Here is a 20510-nt window from a genome sequence, read left to right as displayed (position 1 = left end):
AGGAATGCTATGCACTGTACGGTTGGAAACAATTGACACTCATGTTATTCCTTAAGGGGATGGCAATTCAATACATTCAAGCTCAAAAGTAGAGATAGGCACATTAACAACTGCAACAGGTGTTTGGTGATTCAGTGGCACTGTCTCTACAGCAGGCACCCACTCAATGGAAGTGCCTGGAGGAGGTAGGGTAAGGAAGCCAGGACACAGCCACTGAATGGGCTCCTGCGGTAGGGGGAGGGACACCAAACCAATCACAGTGACAGAAAATCTCTCCTCCTTATCACAACAATACACCCACAATAAGATACACTAATCACCCATCTCCTGAAAAGAACAAAAACCTATCTCACAGCCATAAATACTCCACTCCCAAGCAAACTACACCAGAGCACAGAGTGCTGTCTTCTGAAGATGCCGGCCACAGAGACTGGCGAAACGTTAGGAAGAACAATCTTCAGAACATGGCCAAAGAGCCCGAAAAACCCACAACAACTATATAGTCCTATCTTCAAAACTTTAAATTTAGGATGTAAATACATTTTTAAAAATAAAATACATATTTCTGGAAATATTTTAGTGGGAAAAGAGGCTGTGATTGAAAGATGCTCTGTGGTTCGATGCCATGCTGTCTCACGCCACCACCCACTCAAAGGCAGTGCTTGAAGGAGACAGGGCAGGGAAGCCAGGGTGCTGCTTCTGACTGGGTGGCAGTTGGAGGGGGCAGGGTGCTGACCCACAGACATCCTGTTCAGCCAGCATCCGAACTGGCACAAACCACTAAATTGTCAGTTCGTGCCCATCTCTAGTAGGGAACGAGTGAAGAACTGCAGCAGAACACGCCTTGTAGCCATTGATGCTGCTTCCCAAATTTTTCTTCAGGATGATAAGGTAACATAAACCAATGTACATTGCAACTTCACCTGGACCCGGTTTCAGTTAAAATTTATTTTTTGACCTTTAAGGGTTTAGTTCAAGTTTTTTTTTTTAAAAAAAATTAAACTGAGTAATTCTGCATTGACCCCCCAAAAGCTAACTCAGTTTATTTATGTCTTTTCTGACCTATTAAGCTCCTCAAGTATAGCTTAATACCTGCAAGAGTCTAAATATGTAAGGACCAAACATGGAAACTGAAATTAGCCTCAAAGACTGGAATGAAGAGAAAATTAGACAACCAACCATCAGATATATTTTTGGTTTGGATCTCTACACTGAGCAAAAAGTTGTACTCATTGGCTTTATAGGCTCCTTCCAATTCCTTTATTTTATATTTCTATGGCTTAATATCAAAAGCTTCCCTCTCTGTCTGTCTGTCTGTCTGTCTGTCTCTCTCTCTCTCTCTCTCTCTCTCTCACACACACACACACACACACACACACACACACACACTGACCTTCTGGTATTATTGCAAAGAAAACAATAAGCAAGATACAGACTATACAAAGAACTCAAAAATCAGTTTGGATTATCTCTGTATTAGACAAAAATATGAAAAGCTTTTTAACCTAAATGTGATTTCATGGATCTCATTAGGAATAGGATGCTGAGACCCAGCTAAAACAAAGCATGAGCAAAAAGCCGTTACAAGTAAAGACAAAATATGAGAGGCCAAAAACAAAGAGCAAAGGCCAATGTTATACTGGAAACCAATAGCAACCCAGTGGGAAGCAAGGAAGCCATAAAAGCTCAAATTTTCATGCAACATAGAATACCTGCTGGTTCTCACAGGATATTCAGCTGAAACTGATGCCTAATTAGAAGGCCTGGTTAGTATCTGGAAGTGTGAGCCATGGCTGTCATAGAGTAGATTATAATATGAGGCAAAGAGCAAACTTTACTTCTCCACTGTTTTGCATCCTCATTACTCAAACTTCTATCTAGCCTGGGAGGGCAATTTTATCAGGCTTAAGGGGGCATTTTTCTACTCCCAGAGTACTCCAGGGGGTGTCCACATCTTCCTAAATGCCCTCCATGGGGAACTAAACACAGAAACTGAAAGTGGCCACTCATGGGTTTGAAGACAAATATGTTGCGGTGCAGGAGGACTCAGTCTAAACCATTTAAAAGGCAAATCATCATTTCTTAAGGTTTCCAGAAGTGCCAAATTACTTTACATTACTTGGCAATTTAAATTACTTGGCTGTCGAAAAATATGGGGCTGGGTTATTGAGGGAAATCTGGAGTGCTACAAAATTAGACTTTGGACGTTGCTTGTGATGTCCATCTTACAAGGCGCTTTCTCCATTTTCCACGCCCCTCAGCATCCTTATCTGGCTTCTAATGTTTCCAGAGCATTCTCCCCCCCCCCCCCTTGGCTTGTAGCTGATCATTTTCCAGATTCCCTTCTCTTCAAAACCTGCTTTTTCTCCATTATAGGGATGGAAAATAATTCTATTGAATTCAGCAGCCTTGATGAAAGTAGCATTCCTGAATGTTCTAGGGCTCATTCTAAGAAGAAACATACCTCACTTCAAAACTTTTGTGGTCTTGAGGTGAAGCAATGAGCCCTAGAAATAGTTCATGCAGTGTTTGGGGAAATAAAGTGCACACCAAACCATGCACACACCTATAATATGAATATTTCAAGTGCATACCTTTGAACTGCACAGCTGGAAGGGACCCTATGGATCGCCAAGTCCAGCCCCTGGAAAGGAGGCATAGTGGGGAATTGAACACCCAGTCTCTGGCTCCACAGCCAGAGACATAAGCCACTGAGCTATCTAGCAGTTTTCAGTTGAAACAATGGCTGAAATCCTGTTGTGTTGCATAAGCCACCTGTAACTTTAGATCCATTGTTCTCTGGTAAAGAAAGCATAACCACTGCATCTTTCAGGGTGTGAATCAGTATGTTTGCATCTCCCACCAAAAATAGTGGGGGCTCTTTGTTTACCCAAACAGACTAAAAGTTTACATTAAAGAACAGAATCTGCTTAGTGTAAAGTATGTTTCAATCAGTGGGGATAAAATGGGCAAATAAATCCATATATTAGATGGAATTCCTTTCCACTGTTACCAGGAAAACTCAAATTTTCATCCATCACCGACACATGTAAACTTGTGGAAAGACAGGTTAGATTAAGGATTAACTATAAATTGAAGTAGACCATTTTTACATTGATAGGCTGAAATCTACTGTTTAGCATAATGAGCAATAGATTTCAACCTCTCTATCAATATATATAAAAAAAGATGGCCCATTGAATCAGTGGGAATTTGATGAGTCAACTCCTCTTTAAGTTTCATTAATTCAGTAGTTTTAGATGTGACTTACCACACTAAACAACAGGATTTCAGCTATAGATTTATTATAATATCCAGATTTATATTCTCACTATAACTTATTACATAATAAAATATTCAATGAAACAATTTTGTGCTCATTATTTTCTTCTTTCCTCCCCCCCCCCTTTTATGGCTTATTGGTAACTAGATTGCTCTTTTTCCTTGATACATTTTAATATTTTTTAAATGCACCTGTTAGGAAAAACTTAATATGGTATAGAAATTTTAATGGGAGAGAATAAACAGAGCATCACCACCTGATATAGAATAAAAAGAAAATGCAGGTGGGATTGCGGGGAAACTCAATGAAATCAGTACTGCAAGGTATTCACATTCCCTAGTCTTCTGTAAAATACAGATGAAAAGAATAACAGGTACAAGACCTGTGAGATCTGTAAGAGGGTCTGCATCTGATGTCAAAATAGCCATTATCATATCTAGCCTCTAGTAGAGAAAGAGAGAGCAGGTAAGAGGAAGGATAAAAGAAGACAGCATATTTCATTTGTTTATTCTTGCTTCTTTCTCATGACTACACAGTTTCTTCTTATTACTTCCTTTGCCCCTACACCATTTTGAATGTGAGATGTTTGTACTTTTTTAGAACACATCTCAGAAGCACCTGGAGCTTTTCAGTTTAGAATCCTACAATTCTTTCAAGAAACCTCTTCTGGTTAAACAGAGAAGACTATTACCAAATCTGATAGAGATTACAAGTACTGTAGCTCCATCATAATCATATTGCAGGCAGACAGAAAAGTCAGGAATGCTAGATTGATTACCACTGCCTTGTGCTGTGCCACACACGATGGTGTGGTCCTACAAAATGGACATATGTAGGTAAAACCTCTACTAGAGACATTGACATTCATAGTGGAGTATCATGGCTTGCCTTGAGTCCTTACATTAGTATTTTTGCAGGGGGAGAGGGGGAAGAAAAAGGAAAAGTCCTTTGTTATTGCTCTATTTTGGTCCGTAATAAGGCCATTTGTTTTCGTAGCCTGAGAAGTAAAAGAAAAAAGGTATTCATTTCAATTAGAGACAGGGACGTGGTGGCGCTGTGGGCTAAACCGCAGAAGCCTGTGCTGCAGGGTCAGAAGACCAAGCAGTCGTAAGATCGAATCCACGCAACGGAGTGAGCTCCCGTCGCCTGTCCCAGCTCCCACCAACCTAGCAGTTCGAAAGCATGCAAATGTGAGTAGATAAATAGGTACCATCTCGGTGGGAAGGTAAACAGCGTTCCTTGTCTAAATCACACTGGCCATGTGACCACAGAAAGATTGTCTTCGGACAAACGCTGGCTCTATGGCTTGAAGAGCGGGATGAGCGCCGCCCCCTAGAGTCGGACACGACTGGACAAAAATTGTCAAGGGGAACCTTTACCTTATTCACATTTGTATCTATAGGGATACGAATATGAATAGTGGCACCACAGGTGCCATGGAGGTCCACTCCCCCACAGAACTGGCTGGTCCACTTGCCATTCGTTGTGTGCTGCTTGGCTCTGTCATCACGTCAGTCACGGAAGGAGCCCAGCCGGCTCTTCCCCACCTTCCCGTGCAGCCAACCACTCATCGGCTGAGCGGGGAGACTCCCTGCCCTGCCTCTGTGCTGGAGTGGTCAGCTGCATGAGGAGGCGGGGAAGAGCCAATCAGCCTCCTTCTGTGATTGGCATGAAAATCTCACATTGAACTGAGCACTCAATGTGAGTGGACTGGCCAGTTGTGGGAAGAGGGAATGGACCTCCATAGCATCTGTGGCACCGTTATTCGTATTCATGTCCCCGGGGAAACAAATTTGAGTAGACCATCTCTAGTTTCAATTAATTTTAAAAAACAAACTCACTAGTCAAATGATAGAAAAATTAACATGAAATCCCCTTTGACAAAGACGGAGGGACAAAGACGGAGCAGACCAGCATTCCTGCACTCGGGGGAGCCGAATTTCATCTGCCTTCCGCAGCTCACCGAGTGAGAGACGGTGGGTTTGTGGTTGGCCGGCTGCCAGCCTTTTGCGGAGGGAACTGGCTAAGTCACCCTTGCTCTGCAGGATTGAGCCCTGTTGCTTCTTGGCTGCCTCCTCCCCTCCCTACATCAGCCACCTGGCTCAAGGGGAAAAGAAGGCTTTTAAGCCGGAGCTGCTTCTGGGGCCCTTTCAGACCAGCATTCCTGCACTCGGGGGAGCCGAATTTCATCTGCCTTCCGCAGCTCACCGAGTGAGAGACGGTGGGTTTGTGGTTGGCCGGCTGCCAGCCTTTTGCGGAGGGAACTGGCTAAGTCACCCTTGCTCTGCAGGATTGAGCCCTGTTGCTTCTTGGCTGCCTCCTCCCCTCCCTACATCAGGCACCTGGCTCAAGGGGAAAAGAAGGCTTTTAAGCCGGAGCTGCTTCTGGGGCCCTTTCAGACCAGCATTCCTGCACTCGGGGGAGCCGAATTTCATCTGCCTTCCGCAGCTCACCGAGTGAGAGACGGTGGGACTATGGCTGGGCTCTCGCTGGCTGCCAGATTCCCTGAAGGAACCGGTTGGGGAACAAGCTGGGAAACAGGAGGGTCTGAGGGGTCTCTGGGGCAACCAATAGAGACAATATACGGCAGGGGAAGATATGGCGGTGGGAGTAGAGCATGCCCGAGTAGGAGAAAGGAGGTTAGATACCTTACACCTATCCCCCTTTCTAGCTCTACTCCCAGCCAAATGGTACCAGGTGACCATATCAGCCACCCCCCGGGCCACATGGTATTGTTGGTAAATGCCAGGTCGGCAAAAAACAAGACTGCCCTCATCCATGACTTAATTTTGGATGAGGGGGCCGACCTGGCATGCATTACTGAGACCTGGGTGGGAGAAGAAGGAGGAGTTCCTGTATCTCAGTTATGTCCCCCTGGGTACTTGGTCCAACACCAGGGTCGCCCGGAGGGGCGGGGAGGAGGTGTGGCAATAGTCTACAAGGATTCCTTCCATTTTTCCAGGCTCCCTGTCCCCTTGGGAAATGGTCTAGAGGGCCTGTATTGTGTGTTGGGCTTGCGAGACAGACTAGGGATTCTGCTGGTGTACCGCCCACCCTGCTGCTTACCAACAGTCTCCCTACCTGAGCTGACGGAGGTGATCTCGGATCTGGTGTTGAGGACCCCCAGACTTTTGGTACTGGGGGACCTCAATCTCCATGCTGAGGCCACTTTATCAGGGGCAGCTCAGGACTTCATGGCCGCCATGACAACCATGGGGCTGTCTCAACATGTCATCGGCCCGACTCATGAGAAAGGCCATACACTTGACCTAGTATTCTCTGCGGGACAGGGGGATGGTGGTCCGGATGTGGTGGATTTATCTTTGACTCCGTTGTCATGGTCGGACCATTTCCTGGTAAAATTTAGACTCTTAGCCACTACTACCCTCTGCAGGGGTGGGGGATCAATTAAAATGATCCGCCCCCGGAGACTTATGGATCCTGAAGGATTCCTGAATGCTCTAGGGGAGTTTCCAGCTGATATGGTCGGCGCTCCTGTCGAAGCCCAGGTCGCCTTGTGGTACAAGGAGATGGCCCGGGCGGTTGACACGATCGCACCTAGGCGCCCTCTCCCTGCCCGCAGAGCCTATAAGGCTCCATGGTACACAGAGAAGCTTTTGGCCATGAAACGGTTGGGGAGACGGCTTGAGCGCAGATGGAGGAAATATCGCTGCGACTATGACCAAACACAGCTTAGAGCCCATTATCGGGCCTACTCTGTGGCAATACGGCTGGCGAAACGCCAGTATTTCTCCAGCCGTATCGCTTCCTCGGTGTGTCGTCCAGCAGAGCTATTTCGAGTGGTCCGGGACCTTCTTCAACCTAATGGTTCGGTGGAGGTCCTGGACTCCTCAGTGGCTCGCTGTAACGAATTTGTTACGCACTTTGAGGGAAAAATTGCTCAGATTCGCAAAGATTTGGACTCCACTGTTGATGCAGAGCCCATGGTTGTGTCCAGTGCTCCGGACTTATGTCATAATTTATTGGATGAGTTTCAGTTGTTGCGACCTGAGGATGTGGACAGGGTGCTTGGATCAGTTCGTGCCACCACTACACAACTCGACCCTTGCCCATCATGGCTAATAAAGAAATCTGCCAGGGGAGTTTGCACCTGGATCCTGGAGGTCATCAACTCCTCGTTAAGAGAGGGAGTGGTTCCTGCCCCATTAAAGGAGGCAGTGATTCGCCCGCTCCTAAAAAAACCTAATCTGGATCCAGGTCTAGTGAACAACTATCGTCCAATAGCAAACCTCCCTTTTCTGGGCAAGGTGTTGGAACGTGTGGTGGCTGAGCAGCTCCAGGCTCTCCTGGATGAAACGGATTATCTAGATCCATTTCAATCGGGTTTCAGGCCGGGTTATGGGACGGAAACTGCCTTGGTCGCCCTGTATGACGACCTTTGCCGGGAGAAAGACAGGGGTAATGCATCCCTGTTGATTCTCCTGGACCTCTCAGCGGCTTTCGACACCATCGACCATGGTGTCCTTCTGGACAGACTGGCTGGGATGGGAATGGGAGGCACTGTTTTACAGTGGTTCCGTTCCTACCTGGCTGATGGAGTCCAGAAGGTGGTGCTGGGGGACAGTAGCTCTGACCCATGGCGGTTGCGTCATGGGGTTCCTCAGGGCTCTATACTGTCCCCCATGCTGTTCAATATCTACATGAAACCGCTGGGGGAGGTCGTTAGGAGGTTTGGGCTGAGGAGTCAGCAATATGCTGACGACACCCAGCTCTACCTCTCATTTTCTACCAATCCAGGTGTGGCAGTCACCGTTCTGAACTCGTGCCTGGACTCGATAATGGTCTGGATGAGGGTCAATAAACTGAGGCTCAATCCAGACAAGTCTGAAGTGCTGCTGGTAGGTGCCCCGCCAGATAGGTTAAAGGGCCATCTCCCTACCTTAGACGGGATCACACTCCCCCTAAAGGATAGGGTCCGCAGCTTGGGGGTGCTCCTTGACCCCAGTCTGACCTTGGAAGCCCAGGTGGACTCGGTGTCCAGGGCTGCCTTCTTACAGCTGCGGAGAATATATCAACTTCGCCCTTACCTGGATGAGCGGAGCCTGGCAGCAGTCACTCATGCACTGGTAACAACCAGACTGGATTACTGCAATGCGCTATACGTGGGGCAGCCTTTGAAGACGGTCCGACGACTGCAACTGGCACAGAACCGGGCTGCGCGGCTGGTAAGTGGTGCCGCCGCACGGACTCATATCACGCCGGTTCTGAAAAATTTACACTGGCTGCCGGTTGCTGCTCGGGCCCAATTCAAAGTGCTTACTTTGACATATAAAGCCCTAAACGGCTTAGGACCTGGTTACCTAAAGGACCGCCTTCTTCCATATGTGCCTGCCCGTCCTCTAAGATCAGGCCAGGAGGCCCTTCTGAAGGTGCCATCCCTGAAAGAGGTGAAGGGGATGGCATGTCGGAATAGGGCCTTCTCGGTTGTTGCCCCCCAACTTTGGAACACCCTCCCTAGAGAGATCCGCCTGGCTCCGACACTCTTGGCTTTTCGGCGCCAGGCAAAGACCTTTCTGTTCACCCAGCATTTTAATTAATTACTTTTAATGTTTTAATTGTTTTAAGAAATATTTTAATATATGGTATTTTATACTGTTTCTTAAAATGTTTTTAATGTTTTTAGGTTTTGATGTTGTACGCCGCCCAGAAGCCACTGGCAATGGTGCGGCTGAAAAATATTGTAAATAAATAAATAAATAAATAAATAAATAAATAAATAAATAAGTGGCTCTTCACATTGCACAGTAGTCCTCCCTTAAACATTCCTATATACTCTTTATAAGGACAGGAAATGAATTGGTGAGGCAAGGAAAAACAAGGGCGATCACGATTCCATGATCCTCCTGTAGAGCATCTTTGTTTCAATGACTTTGTGTCTGTTTCTGATATTCAGGCTTTGAATGCTCATAGGTGGAAATGGCTATTTCTGATTGAGAGTTTAGGAAGCTGCCCAGGATTCTGAATGCATTTTGGGAAAAGGGTCCAGTAGCTGGAGTTGCTCCATTAAATTTGGTATATCCAGAATAGATTCACTACAACCACCCACAAAATCAGAATCATCATTCTCCACTTATCTCAAAGCACATGTAGGCAAAATGTATCGACAGCTCTGCAGAAATATTGAAATAGGGTTCTGTAGAAAGAGCCTTAAAGGGTGAAGGGAGCTCCTGAAACATGTTCTGAAGAGGAATAAGCATGCTGATATGGGCTAAGCCCCCTTAAACTTTAAAGGTACATTTAAGGAAGGTTGTTGTCTGTCTGGAAACAGGCAGTAGCCCACATTAGAACATGACATTGTTGTGCTCTTATTTTCTTGTACTATTTCAGGACCCATTTTTGCCTTTAAAAGGAAAATGACTTTCATGAAAATAGGCTTTTACTGCATAATCCTACATCTGTTGTCTAGAGCCAACTTAGACAAGAACAGAATAAACAGTAAAACTGAAAGTCCACATCTTTGAATATTAGGGACACTGCTTTTAAATTTCCACCAGGATGGAAAGTCTAGGTTCAGTCCCTACTCACTGGATAACCTTTGGTTTTTCACTTTCTCAGTCTGACCTATTTTACAAGATTGTTGTGAAGTGTGTAGAGTAGCAGAGGTGAGAAGGAAGGCAGTGTTGAGCTTATTGGAGGAAAGGGAGCATATAAATCAAATGATTAAATCATAACTATTTTCATGTATTAATATTATTATTATGCTTCTGGTGATCATATGAACCAATAGTCTCCAAAATCAGCCCTGCTTAGATCTTGAATGCTAAAGGGTATTACTTTATTTATTAAGTCTATCCATTTCAATATTAAGTTCGTCTATCCTTTGCTTGCTATTGCCTTCCACTTTTCCTAGAATTGTTATTTTTCCCCCCACTGAATCCTGTCTTCTAATAATATGTCCAACATTATTCAGGTTAATAATTTTCTCTTCCAGCAAGAGTCCAGGCTTAATCTGATCTAGAACCCACTTGTTTGGCTTTCTGAGAGTCTATGGTTTCCATAAACTCTCCTCTAGTGCCACTTTTCCATTTTTTACCCCCTTATCCCTTCCCTTTTCCTTTCTTCATGGTTCAGCTTTCACTTTAATACATAATAATTGGGAAAACCATAGTATGGATGATCTTGAATCTATTAAGAAATTCATGAAGCTTTGTCACAAAAATCAGAACATTATTTTAAATGTCTTATGAAAAATGAAACCTGTTTTTAATGAAGAGTTTGTATGATTGTATGGCTGGATTCATCAACATCTTAAATATATGTCTTCCTTTTTCTCCTAGCTGAAAGAAAAATGCTGACTCTGAATGTTCAGTCTCATCCAACTTATAAGACAGTGTCCAATGTTATTGGATATTTAAAAGGAGCCACACTTCCTGGTATGAATATTTATTTACCATTATTCTTATAGACTAACTTCCCTCATTACTCATTACACATTGCCCTGCTTCCCCTATGTAGAGCTTTATACTAGACATTTTTATGCCCAAAACTGGTGCCCAGTTTTATGTCTATGTTTATCTCCAAGGTGAGTTCAGAATGATTGTGCAAATTTAAATGCTCTTCTGGTCAAAGCCTGACTTCTGATGTCTAAGCTATTTCTCTTCAAAAGATGGCGTTTGCTGACAGAAGCCACTGTTCTACTTAGCCTAACTCAAGATTTTCTGCTTTGATAAACAACAGTCCCTGTGATCTTTCCTAGTCTAATTAATCAAATATGATTTTATTTAGTGATGGCAGAAATTCAATGAGATATCTTACATATGCAAAGACCATGCTTCACCACTGACCACTGGAGATTCATGTCCTACTGGTCATGTCCTATAAGAACTGGCCATATACAGAAGTGTGTGGAGAATCAAAGCCAAAATTAGTAAACCTGAAAGCATTGGCGGCGTGGTTCTTACGTTTTCACCACAAAAAGACAGCATACATATTTGTTTCTTATTTCCTTTCTCTCTGTTCCAGTTTTTTTTGTTGTTGTTGTTGTAGAGCAGTGGTTCCCAAATATGAGCCCCCGGATATTGAACTACAACTCCCAGAGAATCCTGGCCAGCCCAGCTAATGGTGAGGGCTTCTGGGAATTTTAGTCCAAGAACATCAAGGAGAGGGCACTGTTGGGAACTACTGTTGCAGAGGAAATGGAGGGAGAGGTGGAACAAGATTGGGAAGAAATGTAACCTTTTTATACGACAGAGGTGAGCGGTAAGAAATTATGAGAAAGGGGAAAGAATGGCACTTCTTGAACCAATTAACCCCTGTGCAATAAGTGGTCTGAGGTCTTCATCCAAATGCCAACATCCTGGTCCGTTGTCTTCTTGTAGAATTGTCATGTGTTGTGTTCCAGGTGACTCCCATCAGCAGTGTTCCCTCTGGCTGAAGCTATACTGGTTACATGAAATATGTGGGCTTTCCTTGTACCCCTTTCTGCCACTAGGCAGTCAACTCTGCTACCCTGGAAAGAAGGGGTTGATAAAATGGGAGGCCTGCTTAAAAGGCCTGCTGCTGAGGAAGGCTGTAGGAAGCCAAGTGCTCTCATAAGAGTCAAATCAAGATTTCACAGGGGGAAACACTGCAAGACTCTGAGCTGTGCAGGATGGTGGAGATAGCCACCCTCAGTTTTTGGAAATATGTATCTCCTTCAGTTTCTTACCTAGCCACCCTCAAGATAAGAAATGGAAGATGGTGTGCATTTCCAAAAATCCAAGGGAGGTGATTTCCAAAAATCCAAGGGAGGTTAAAGATATCGATGGCTGCAAATGACGTTGAGTATATATTGTGCCCTTTCCCATAAAGAGATACAGTATGTCTCTCTTTATCACTTAGTGAAGACCATGAATAAAAGTGTACACTCATATTCTGCTTCTAGTCTTCCTACAGGCATCTGGTTGCCCAAAGTAGTTTTCTAGTCTAGAATGCTGGACTAGATAGGTCTGACCCAGCAATGCTTTTCTAAAATGTTCCAATCCAGTGTCAGATAGTCCTCTCAGCTAAAGATGATCTGACTCTTTGAAAACCTGACACCTACCAAATGCTATCAACTTGCCACTTCCCAGTCTCCACCGTGCCAATTTAGAAATGGAAAAATTAGAATCTCCCCAACTGTCAAGTCCTGGGATGAAACTGTACTACTAAGCACTGTTGGTCTCAAATGCTTTTAGGGTCCACTACTCATGCCTTTTCAGACCTGAGGGGGATCAATGTGTTGTCTTTCTTCCACTTCCTTCATCATGGGACTGATCTTCTGTTTGTGGGACTGAAAGTGGATCAAACTCCAATCTCTAGATGCTTTCCCCAGCAACAGCCTACATTTCTAACAGCCCAGAGTAGATTGCTTTTACCTGCTGTAAGCTATAAATGATTTTTAAAATTTGAACCATTATTAAATTTATAATGGGGGGGAGCCAACTGTTTTCATGTTACAGGGGAAGGGAAATCATAGAAGGCCATTTTGTTGTCTAGAAATATGTCACTCATACTGTATGTGTCCAATTAAAAAAATATTCATTAGTAATTGTATGGGGAAAAAAACTCCTAAGGAATATATAATTTCACAGGCAAATTAATGTGTGGACAATTTGCTGTATATACATCCCTGACATACTCCAACATGTTGTCAGAAGGGATGGGTGAATAAGATTAAATAAAAAAAATGAAAACTTTCAAACTTTCAAAGGAAGTTTTTTATTTCTGTTAGGCTAAACAATTACTAGAGCAGAATCATCATGACATAAAGAATTATGTTTACTTATAAATATACTAGAACAACTAGAGTGTTGGGGGGCATTTTCAAAGTCTTTGTTGTTTGCTGTTGTCGTTATTGTTGTTTTGTGTGCTATAAATAATTACGTATATTGCCTCAAGGATTTGTTTGAGAGGAACTGTAGAGAAGCATCGGTTCCTGCTGAGGGAAAATATCTATGCCAGATTTTGTTTTATTTATTTATTTATTTATTTATTTATTTATTTATTTATTTATTTATTTATTTATTTATTTATTTATTTATTTGAAATAACTGAAGTGTTTTGATAAGACTAATTTGAAATCCTCAGGCTGAATTCCTCTGGGATATTCCTTTTCAATCTGTGTTGAGCATACAATCGTTTATTGCATACTTCGTTCTTCAGCTGAAACAAACCTCTCGAAGTGTCTCACAATAGGTGGGAAGAAGTGCGATTTTTACAATAATTAACTTCAACCTTGGTTAGCCTGAAAGTCATTTTATATCTGCTTTCTGGTAGAACAGCTGGCCATGAAACAAGGACGCTCTGGTGGAAGAATACAAGGTGTCTGTCACCCATGGTCTCCTCAGTGATCTCAGGTTAAAGGGAGAGAACACCATTTGTCCCCTAAGATAAGAACAAAGGGATTCTCCATTTTGCACAGCTAGAAATGATGTATGTGTTTACTTTCAGGCTATATTGCCACACTAGAACAGCTACATGGAACAAATGTGCTACAAGAGCCTCGTGGCGCAGTGGTTAAACCTCTGTACTGCAGCCAAAACTGTGCTCACGACCTGGGGTTCAAATCCCAGGTAGCCGGCTCAAGGTTGACTCAGCCTTCTATCCTTCCGAGGTCGGTAAAATGAGTACCCAGCTCGCTGGGGGGGGCAATGTGTGGCCTGCATAATTAAAATTGTAAACCACCCAGAGAGTGCTTGAAGCGCTTGTATATAAGCAGCATGCTTTGCTTTTTTGCTTTGCTTTTACTTTTTGCCCTGTGAGTAGGGCCTTTGGTCAGAAATGACTGTTCTAATTCATTGCTAGGGTTTAAATCAGAGCTGGGCTATTTTGATTTGGCTAATGGTTATTTTCTTCCACTTGACCAGCTGCTGAGGAACTACATTCCCAAGGGTGTGTGGCTGATGTGGGAAGGGGTATGGCCAAAATCGGTGATTAGGCAACTTCCTCCTCTCTCTCTCTCTCTCTCTCTCTCTCAAAAAAAATAAGAAATAATTTTAAAGCTTGTAATGGATTACCGTATTTTAGCATTTGGTGAATGATGGGTTTTCACATGTTTAACTTTTTTTGCACATGAAATATTATTCATAGAATATTGCTTCGGGCAAATTCATTAATTCAATGAATTATTATTTAATGAATTGATGCTTAATTTCTGCTTTCATTTAAGTATTTATTGACAGTTTAATAAACCAGCAGAAATAGCACCAGAGAACTGCAGGTCTGTGATTCTTTGGTGGTTCTTAGTTCCCCAGATATAAGCCTCTTAATTAAACACAAGCTTTTGAATAACAAAAGGCATAATCCTCTACAATGAACAATCACAGTTAAAGGGAGAGGAATGCTGGAGAAATAGCTAAGAAGGGGAATGCTTCCTGTGACTGTATACACTGACAAAAAAACTCTTGCCTATTGCCTTATTAAGGTTAACCTTATTGATTGATTCTACCAAATTGCAGGAGCAAAACACTACTTTTTGTATCTGTTTTCTGAGGAGCACTGGGAAGCCCGTTGGGGCTTTATACATAGAACATAAGAAGAGCCCTGCTGGATCAGGCCAAAGGCCCATCTAGTCCAGCTTCCTGTATCTCACAGTGACCCCACCTCTGGGAGCATGCAAGACAACTGTCTCTTAATACCACTCCCTGCATCTGGCATTTTGAGGTACCTTCTTTTGAAGCCTGGACATTATAATCCCATCATGGATTGTAACCTGTGATGGACTTTTCCTCCAGGAATCTGTCTAATCCCCTTTTAAAAGCAACTAGGCTAGATGCTATCACCACATCCTGTGGCAAGGAGTTCCACAAACTAACAACATACTGGGTAAAGAAAATTTTTCTTTTGTCTGTTCTCATTCTCCCGACACTTAATTTGTGTGGAGGTCCCCTGGTTCTGGTATTACACGAGAGGGAAAAGCGCTTCTCTCTATCCACTTTATCCATCCTCTGCATCATTTTATATGTTTTAATCATGTACCCCCTCAGGCACCTTTTCTAGACTAAAGAGCCCCAAAGATGTATTTTGCATTATTTGAAGTGCGGACATATTTTTCAGCATAATTTTCAAATATACATATGTATTCTTTCATATGTATTCTCCACCATAAGGGACATGGTGGCGCTGCAGGTTAAACCGCAAAAGCTTCTATGGGGCAAGGTCAGAAGACCAGCAGTCATAAGGTCGAATCCACATGATGGAGTGAGCCCCCATCGCTTGTCCCAGCTCCTGCCAATCTAGCAGTTCCAAAGCATGTAAATCCGAGTAGATAAATAGGTACCACCATGGTGGGAAGGTAATTGCATTCTGTATCTAGTCACGTTGGCCACGTGACCATAGAAACTGTCTTTGGACAAACGCTGGCTCTACAGCTTAGAGACAGGGATGAGCACCATGCCCTAGAGTTTGACACTACCGGACTAAATGTCAAGGAGAACCTTTACCTTTACCTATTCTCCACCATGCTTGATTTCATCTTCCTTGGAGTCTAGGAAATGCAGATCAAAAAGAAATGTTGAGACTCAGATTTGATTTCAGGATTTCTCTCATATGCTGTCTTCAGCTGTAACCAAGATTAGAGGCTGATTACATAGGTTGTTTTGTCCACTGTTGCATTTCTCAGGGATGGTAATCAGATGATATCTTTGCTAAGGTGCACAAACCTGCTCCAAGAGCACAACTACTACTACTACTACTACCTTTCTGGCCCCTTTCAAGGGGCTTCTACTTTCTGGTGTGGGTTGGTTTCAGTGTGTGTGCCAAACAACAGCTCCAGAGATAAAGAATGAAGGATGTACATATGGCGATACAGTAGCTTGAACCATCTCAATTTCAGTTGTTTTTATTTTGATGATGATGATGATGATGATGATGATGATGACGACGACGACGACGACGACGACGACGATGATGATATTGTTTGCAAGCTGCCTCTAGTAGGTGTGGCTAGAAGGGACCTTTCTGGGCTGAGGTGACTATTACTCTGTCCAGCACTAACCAATTGTTCCTTCCCTGCATCTGAATCCAACAACTGTCATGCCTCACCGCTAAGAGCTTTCTCCCTCTCTAGAGTCTGATGGTGATCAATAATCTATTGAGACCTATAGCTGAAAGCAGTTAGTCATGTTTTTCAGTTTGCTGTTTGATCTATTTATCTGTAAGTAACGAGACCTTTATTCTTTCTCCAAACAATGTTTCAGAGTGAGTTCTTGAGAATTTTCCATGTATGAGAAAAAGGTGTGGACTACTCTGGAGAACTTGAAGCTAATTCGGTTCATTGAATCCCTGCACTTCTGCTGTGCAGCTAGAGGAATTCAACCCAGATTCTAAAATCTGAAACAATTTACAAATGAACATTTAATACTGAGGGTCCCCAGATGGGGTGATTTGGTGATGTGCCATAAAGAGTTCTGTTTTAAAAGTAAATATGTTGGAATCTCTTAATGTTTCTTGTTAGCATGGGAATAACAGTTGGCTAAAATCTTATTATGGCTCAACTAATATGATACTGTTGTTTTGTGATGAAAACTTGCCTTCATCCCAGCTGATTTCTTTGGCAAGCAACAGATGTAATGCAGCTGGCAAGAACAGGAAAGCTCATGGATGCAGGCAGTGTTTAGAAGGGCCATGTTTTCAGGTGCTGCCTAATTAACAAAAACAAAACATTGGATTGTTTTGCAGATAGATATGTCATCGTTGGCAGTCACCACAGCAGCTTACATGGTTACAATAACCAACAATGGGTTCATGGTACTGCAGTAATGACGGCATTTATCCAAGCATTGATGCTGAAGGTTAAAAAAGGCTGGAGACCAGACCGGACCATTATTTTCTGCTCATGGGGAGGAAGCATGTTTGGCAAGATTGGCTCCTATGAATGGGGAGAGGTAAGAAAATGTGGCCTATTCCAATTTGCTTTCTTTAATGAAAGGGGGCTTGGGAGATGCTGCCCAGGTTGTCACCAAGGATCAGTTTTGATGGAAAACTGCTTTGGACAACACTTTCTCAGAGCTCAAGACTGTCATCCTCGGAAGCCTTCCAGCCCTGCCACTTCTCCTTGTTGAAACCACTGTCTGGTCGCTTGCCTTGTTATTATGTAAAAGGTAAAGATAAAGGTTCCCCTTGACAATTTTTGTCCAGTCGTGTTCGACTCTAGGGGGCGGTGCTCATCCCCGTTTCCAAGCCATAGAGCCAGCATTTGTCTGAAGACAATCTTCCGTGGTCACATGGACAGTGCAACTTAGACACGGAATGCTGTTACCTTCCCACCAAGGTGGTCCCTATTTATGTATCTATTCGCATTTTGACATGCTTTCGAACTGCTAGGTTGGTGGGAGCTGGGACAAGCGACAGGCGCTCACTCCGTCATGTGGATTCAATCTTACAGCTGAAGATCTACAGAACTTACAGCACAGAGGCTTCTGCGGTTTAATCCGCAGTGCCACCACGTCCCTCGTTGTTATTGTGTTATTATGTAGCAACAACTAGAGAGAGACATCCATTTCGGTTTATTTTGGATAAAAATTTACCACCATTTGCAATATTCTTCTCATGTGGATGAAATGAATTTGAGATTTAAGGAAAAAAGAATGAAGAAAGCAAAATTGATAAATTTACATGACCTAGACAGAAGTCTCAAGAGTATATAGGTCATTGGTGGACAACAGGTAGTGGTGCAGAGGATGTACATACCTCCTTTTGTAAGACAGCTTCTATGCTCCACACCAGCTTGAGTCTCCCAATACCTCCCCTACAAGGTTTTTTTTTCTTTCCAGTTCAAACCCCCTCTTTTTATGTACTGTCACGTCACTTCTGAATTATGGACACCCTGTGATAGGGTTTTTGAGGTACATGAGAAGTTCAAGGAGTGGTTTACCATTACTATAACCTCCCCACGATTTTTTGTGACTAAGCAGAGATTTGAACCTAAGTCTCCAGAGCCCCGATCCAACACTGTTTGCTATACAACACTCACCAGACTACTATCTGTGTTCTGTGCTGTCAAGTCAGAACCGATTTATAGTGACCCTAATAGAGCTTTCGAGGTAAGTGAAATATTTAAGCAGTGGTTTACCAGTTCCACTTTCCCAATGAGTTGCCATAGCCAAGTGGAAACTTGAATCCTGTTCTACTAGAGTCCTTGTCCTATCCACTACACCATGCTGGAAATCTCACACCCACTAGGGGCAATAAAATAATTGGTCATTGTCAAATGTTTGGAGAGATTGGGGCCCAAGGGGTACTTTTGTCTACTGGTCTATCAATCTATGGCTTAAATCTTACAAATATGAGTTTGAATCCCTGTGTATGTATCTTTAATTTTTATACAACAAGGAAGCACAACATGTTCTTCACCAGATGGAAATAATGTTTCCTATTTAGCCAGTACACAGGGATGAGAATTTAGTTTTACATGGTCTTTCAAATGGATCAGCACATTTCTTCATAATTAGGATATAGAGAATCTGGGATTTATATATATAAAACTATTGCATGTAGGAGAAAGTGAAACTGGCAGATGCTTCTTCCTCTTTCATATTTAATTCTCATTTACATTCAAGCCTTTAGCTTTAATCAAGTATTCAAAACTGGGCTGATTTAGAATGTGTGAACAGAGAGACTTCTAGTTCTACCCTTTGTCCATGGAAAGAAAAACAGTCTGAAGAAGAGACAGTCAAGTACATGTGGAGACTCTCCACATCCCTGTGTAGCAGTAGTTTCCTCTTCTGACAGTCTCTGTGAAGATGGTGGTTGGCACAGAGTTGGACAAGAAGTCTCTCTCTTCTTGGGCTTTCCAATTCACTCCCTTTTGGAGCCTAAGTAGGACTTCTGTGGGCATTCATCTGGACCACACATAAAGGTCCAGCTTCTTCCGACTTATGCATCCCTGGAAAGAATAAATAAGATATCTTGAGTAGAGATGGGGACAAATAAAAAAAATGGTGATTTGTTTTGATCCGTTATTTGTCAAGGTTAACGGATCAATGAATACAAATATACGAATATTCTTCGATGAATCGATCTGTTGATTTGTCTGCACTTTAAACAGCTATAACATTGGCCCCCAACCACCTAGAGACACCAAATGTGCAGGGAAGCTTCCTCAGACGCTTTTCTACAACTCCTGAGCGTTTGGTGAATAACAGACACCCAAGTTATATAGTCTCAAAGAGGACCCCTCAGGAAAGCTCCCCCCAGGTACTTAGAGACTCCAGAATCACAACAGAGCTTCCAATGTCTTTCCCAAACATGCCTGCCAATGTTGGTGAAGATTGGATATCAGAACAAGTGGGTTCCCCCCAGGAGAGTTTACCACACAGCACAGAAGCCCATTCTGCCTATCGGCCGCCAATCAACTGATCAGAAGCCAATAGGCAGCCATCCCACACACACGGCCAGACACCTCAACAGCCTACCCTCACACCCTTTCCTTTCCCTACCTTAGCCCCACCCCACTCCCGCCAACCCCCCCTTACTTTAATAGCTGCTGCCGAGGTCTCCATCAGGCCTTTGCAGCCATGGCATGTACAAAGGGAGTCTGGCTACCCTTTGCAAAGATGGCGGCTGTAGCTTCATTTAGGGTAGGGAAGCTGCAGCTGCCATCTTTGCAAAGGGCAGCCTGGATTCTCTTAAGGCAGGCTAAGGCAATCCAGGCAGCCCTTTGCAAAGATGGCAGCTGTAGCTTCCTTACCCTAAATGAAGCTGCAGCCACCATCTTTGCAAAGGGCAGACAGTTTCCATTTTTACATGTGTGGCTCCGAGGCCAGAAGACCTCAGCAGCAGCGATTAAAATAAGAAGGTGTTGGTGGGGGTGGCGTGGGGCCTAAAGTAGGGAAAGGAATGGGGTGGCAGGCTAGGCTGTGGTATTGGGTGGCTGTGTGGGGTGGTGGTTGCCTTTCTGCTGCCAATCAGCTGACCGGTGGCAGGTAGGGAGAATTGTGTTTTTGTTTTTAAGTACGAAGGATGAATAAAAACGGGTAAATATCCCTTTGTATTCATGGGGGTGGAACCCACAAATACTTGGAACCCACAAATACGGATCGACAAATATTTAATGAATCAGCTATGTTCGTCAGAAAAAGCGATCCGTTTTTATATCCGTCCCCATCTCTAATCTTGAGTATGCGGGCAGGTCCTCAACCAGGACAGAAGAAGTTGGTCCTGATCCAGTCATGAACTATCACTAGTTGAGTAGAACAGTAAGCATGATGTCTACTGACACATTTTGCAGCCAGTGGTGACTGAGAGT

The 20510-nt window shown here is 43.5% G+C and overlaps 1 protein-coding gene across 2 annotated transcripts in view; it reads left to right on the top strand.

The window, feature by feature from the left end:
• NAALADL2 (N-acetylated alpha-linked acidic dipeptidase like 2) overlaps nt 1-20510 on the top strand; it is a 988342-nt gene that overhangs the window by 745069 nt on the left and 222763 nt on the right. For both annotated transcript variants that reach the window (XM_078389637.1, XM_072996217.2), the window contains 2 exons: nt 10582-10677; nt 16943-17148. In XM_078389637.1, the coding sequence (XP_078245763.1) occupies nt 10582-10677; nt 16943-17148 (302 nt within the window). The remainder of the gene's footprint in view (nt 1-10581; nt 10678-16942; nt 17149-20510) is intronic.

This window comes from Pogona vitticeps, chromosome 3 (genome assembly GCF_051106095.1).
Source record: "Pogona vitticeps strain Pit_001003342236 chromosome 3, PviZW2.1, whole genome shotgun sequence".
NCBI lineage: Eukaryota > Metazoa > Chordata > Lepidosauria > Squamata > Agamidae > Pogona > Pogona vitticeps.
This window is presented reverse-complemented; position numbering and strand designations above follow the sequence as displayed.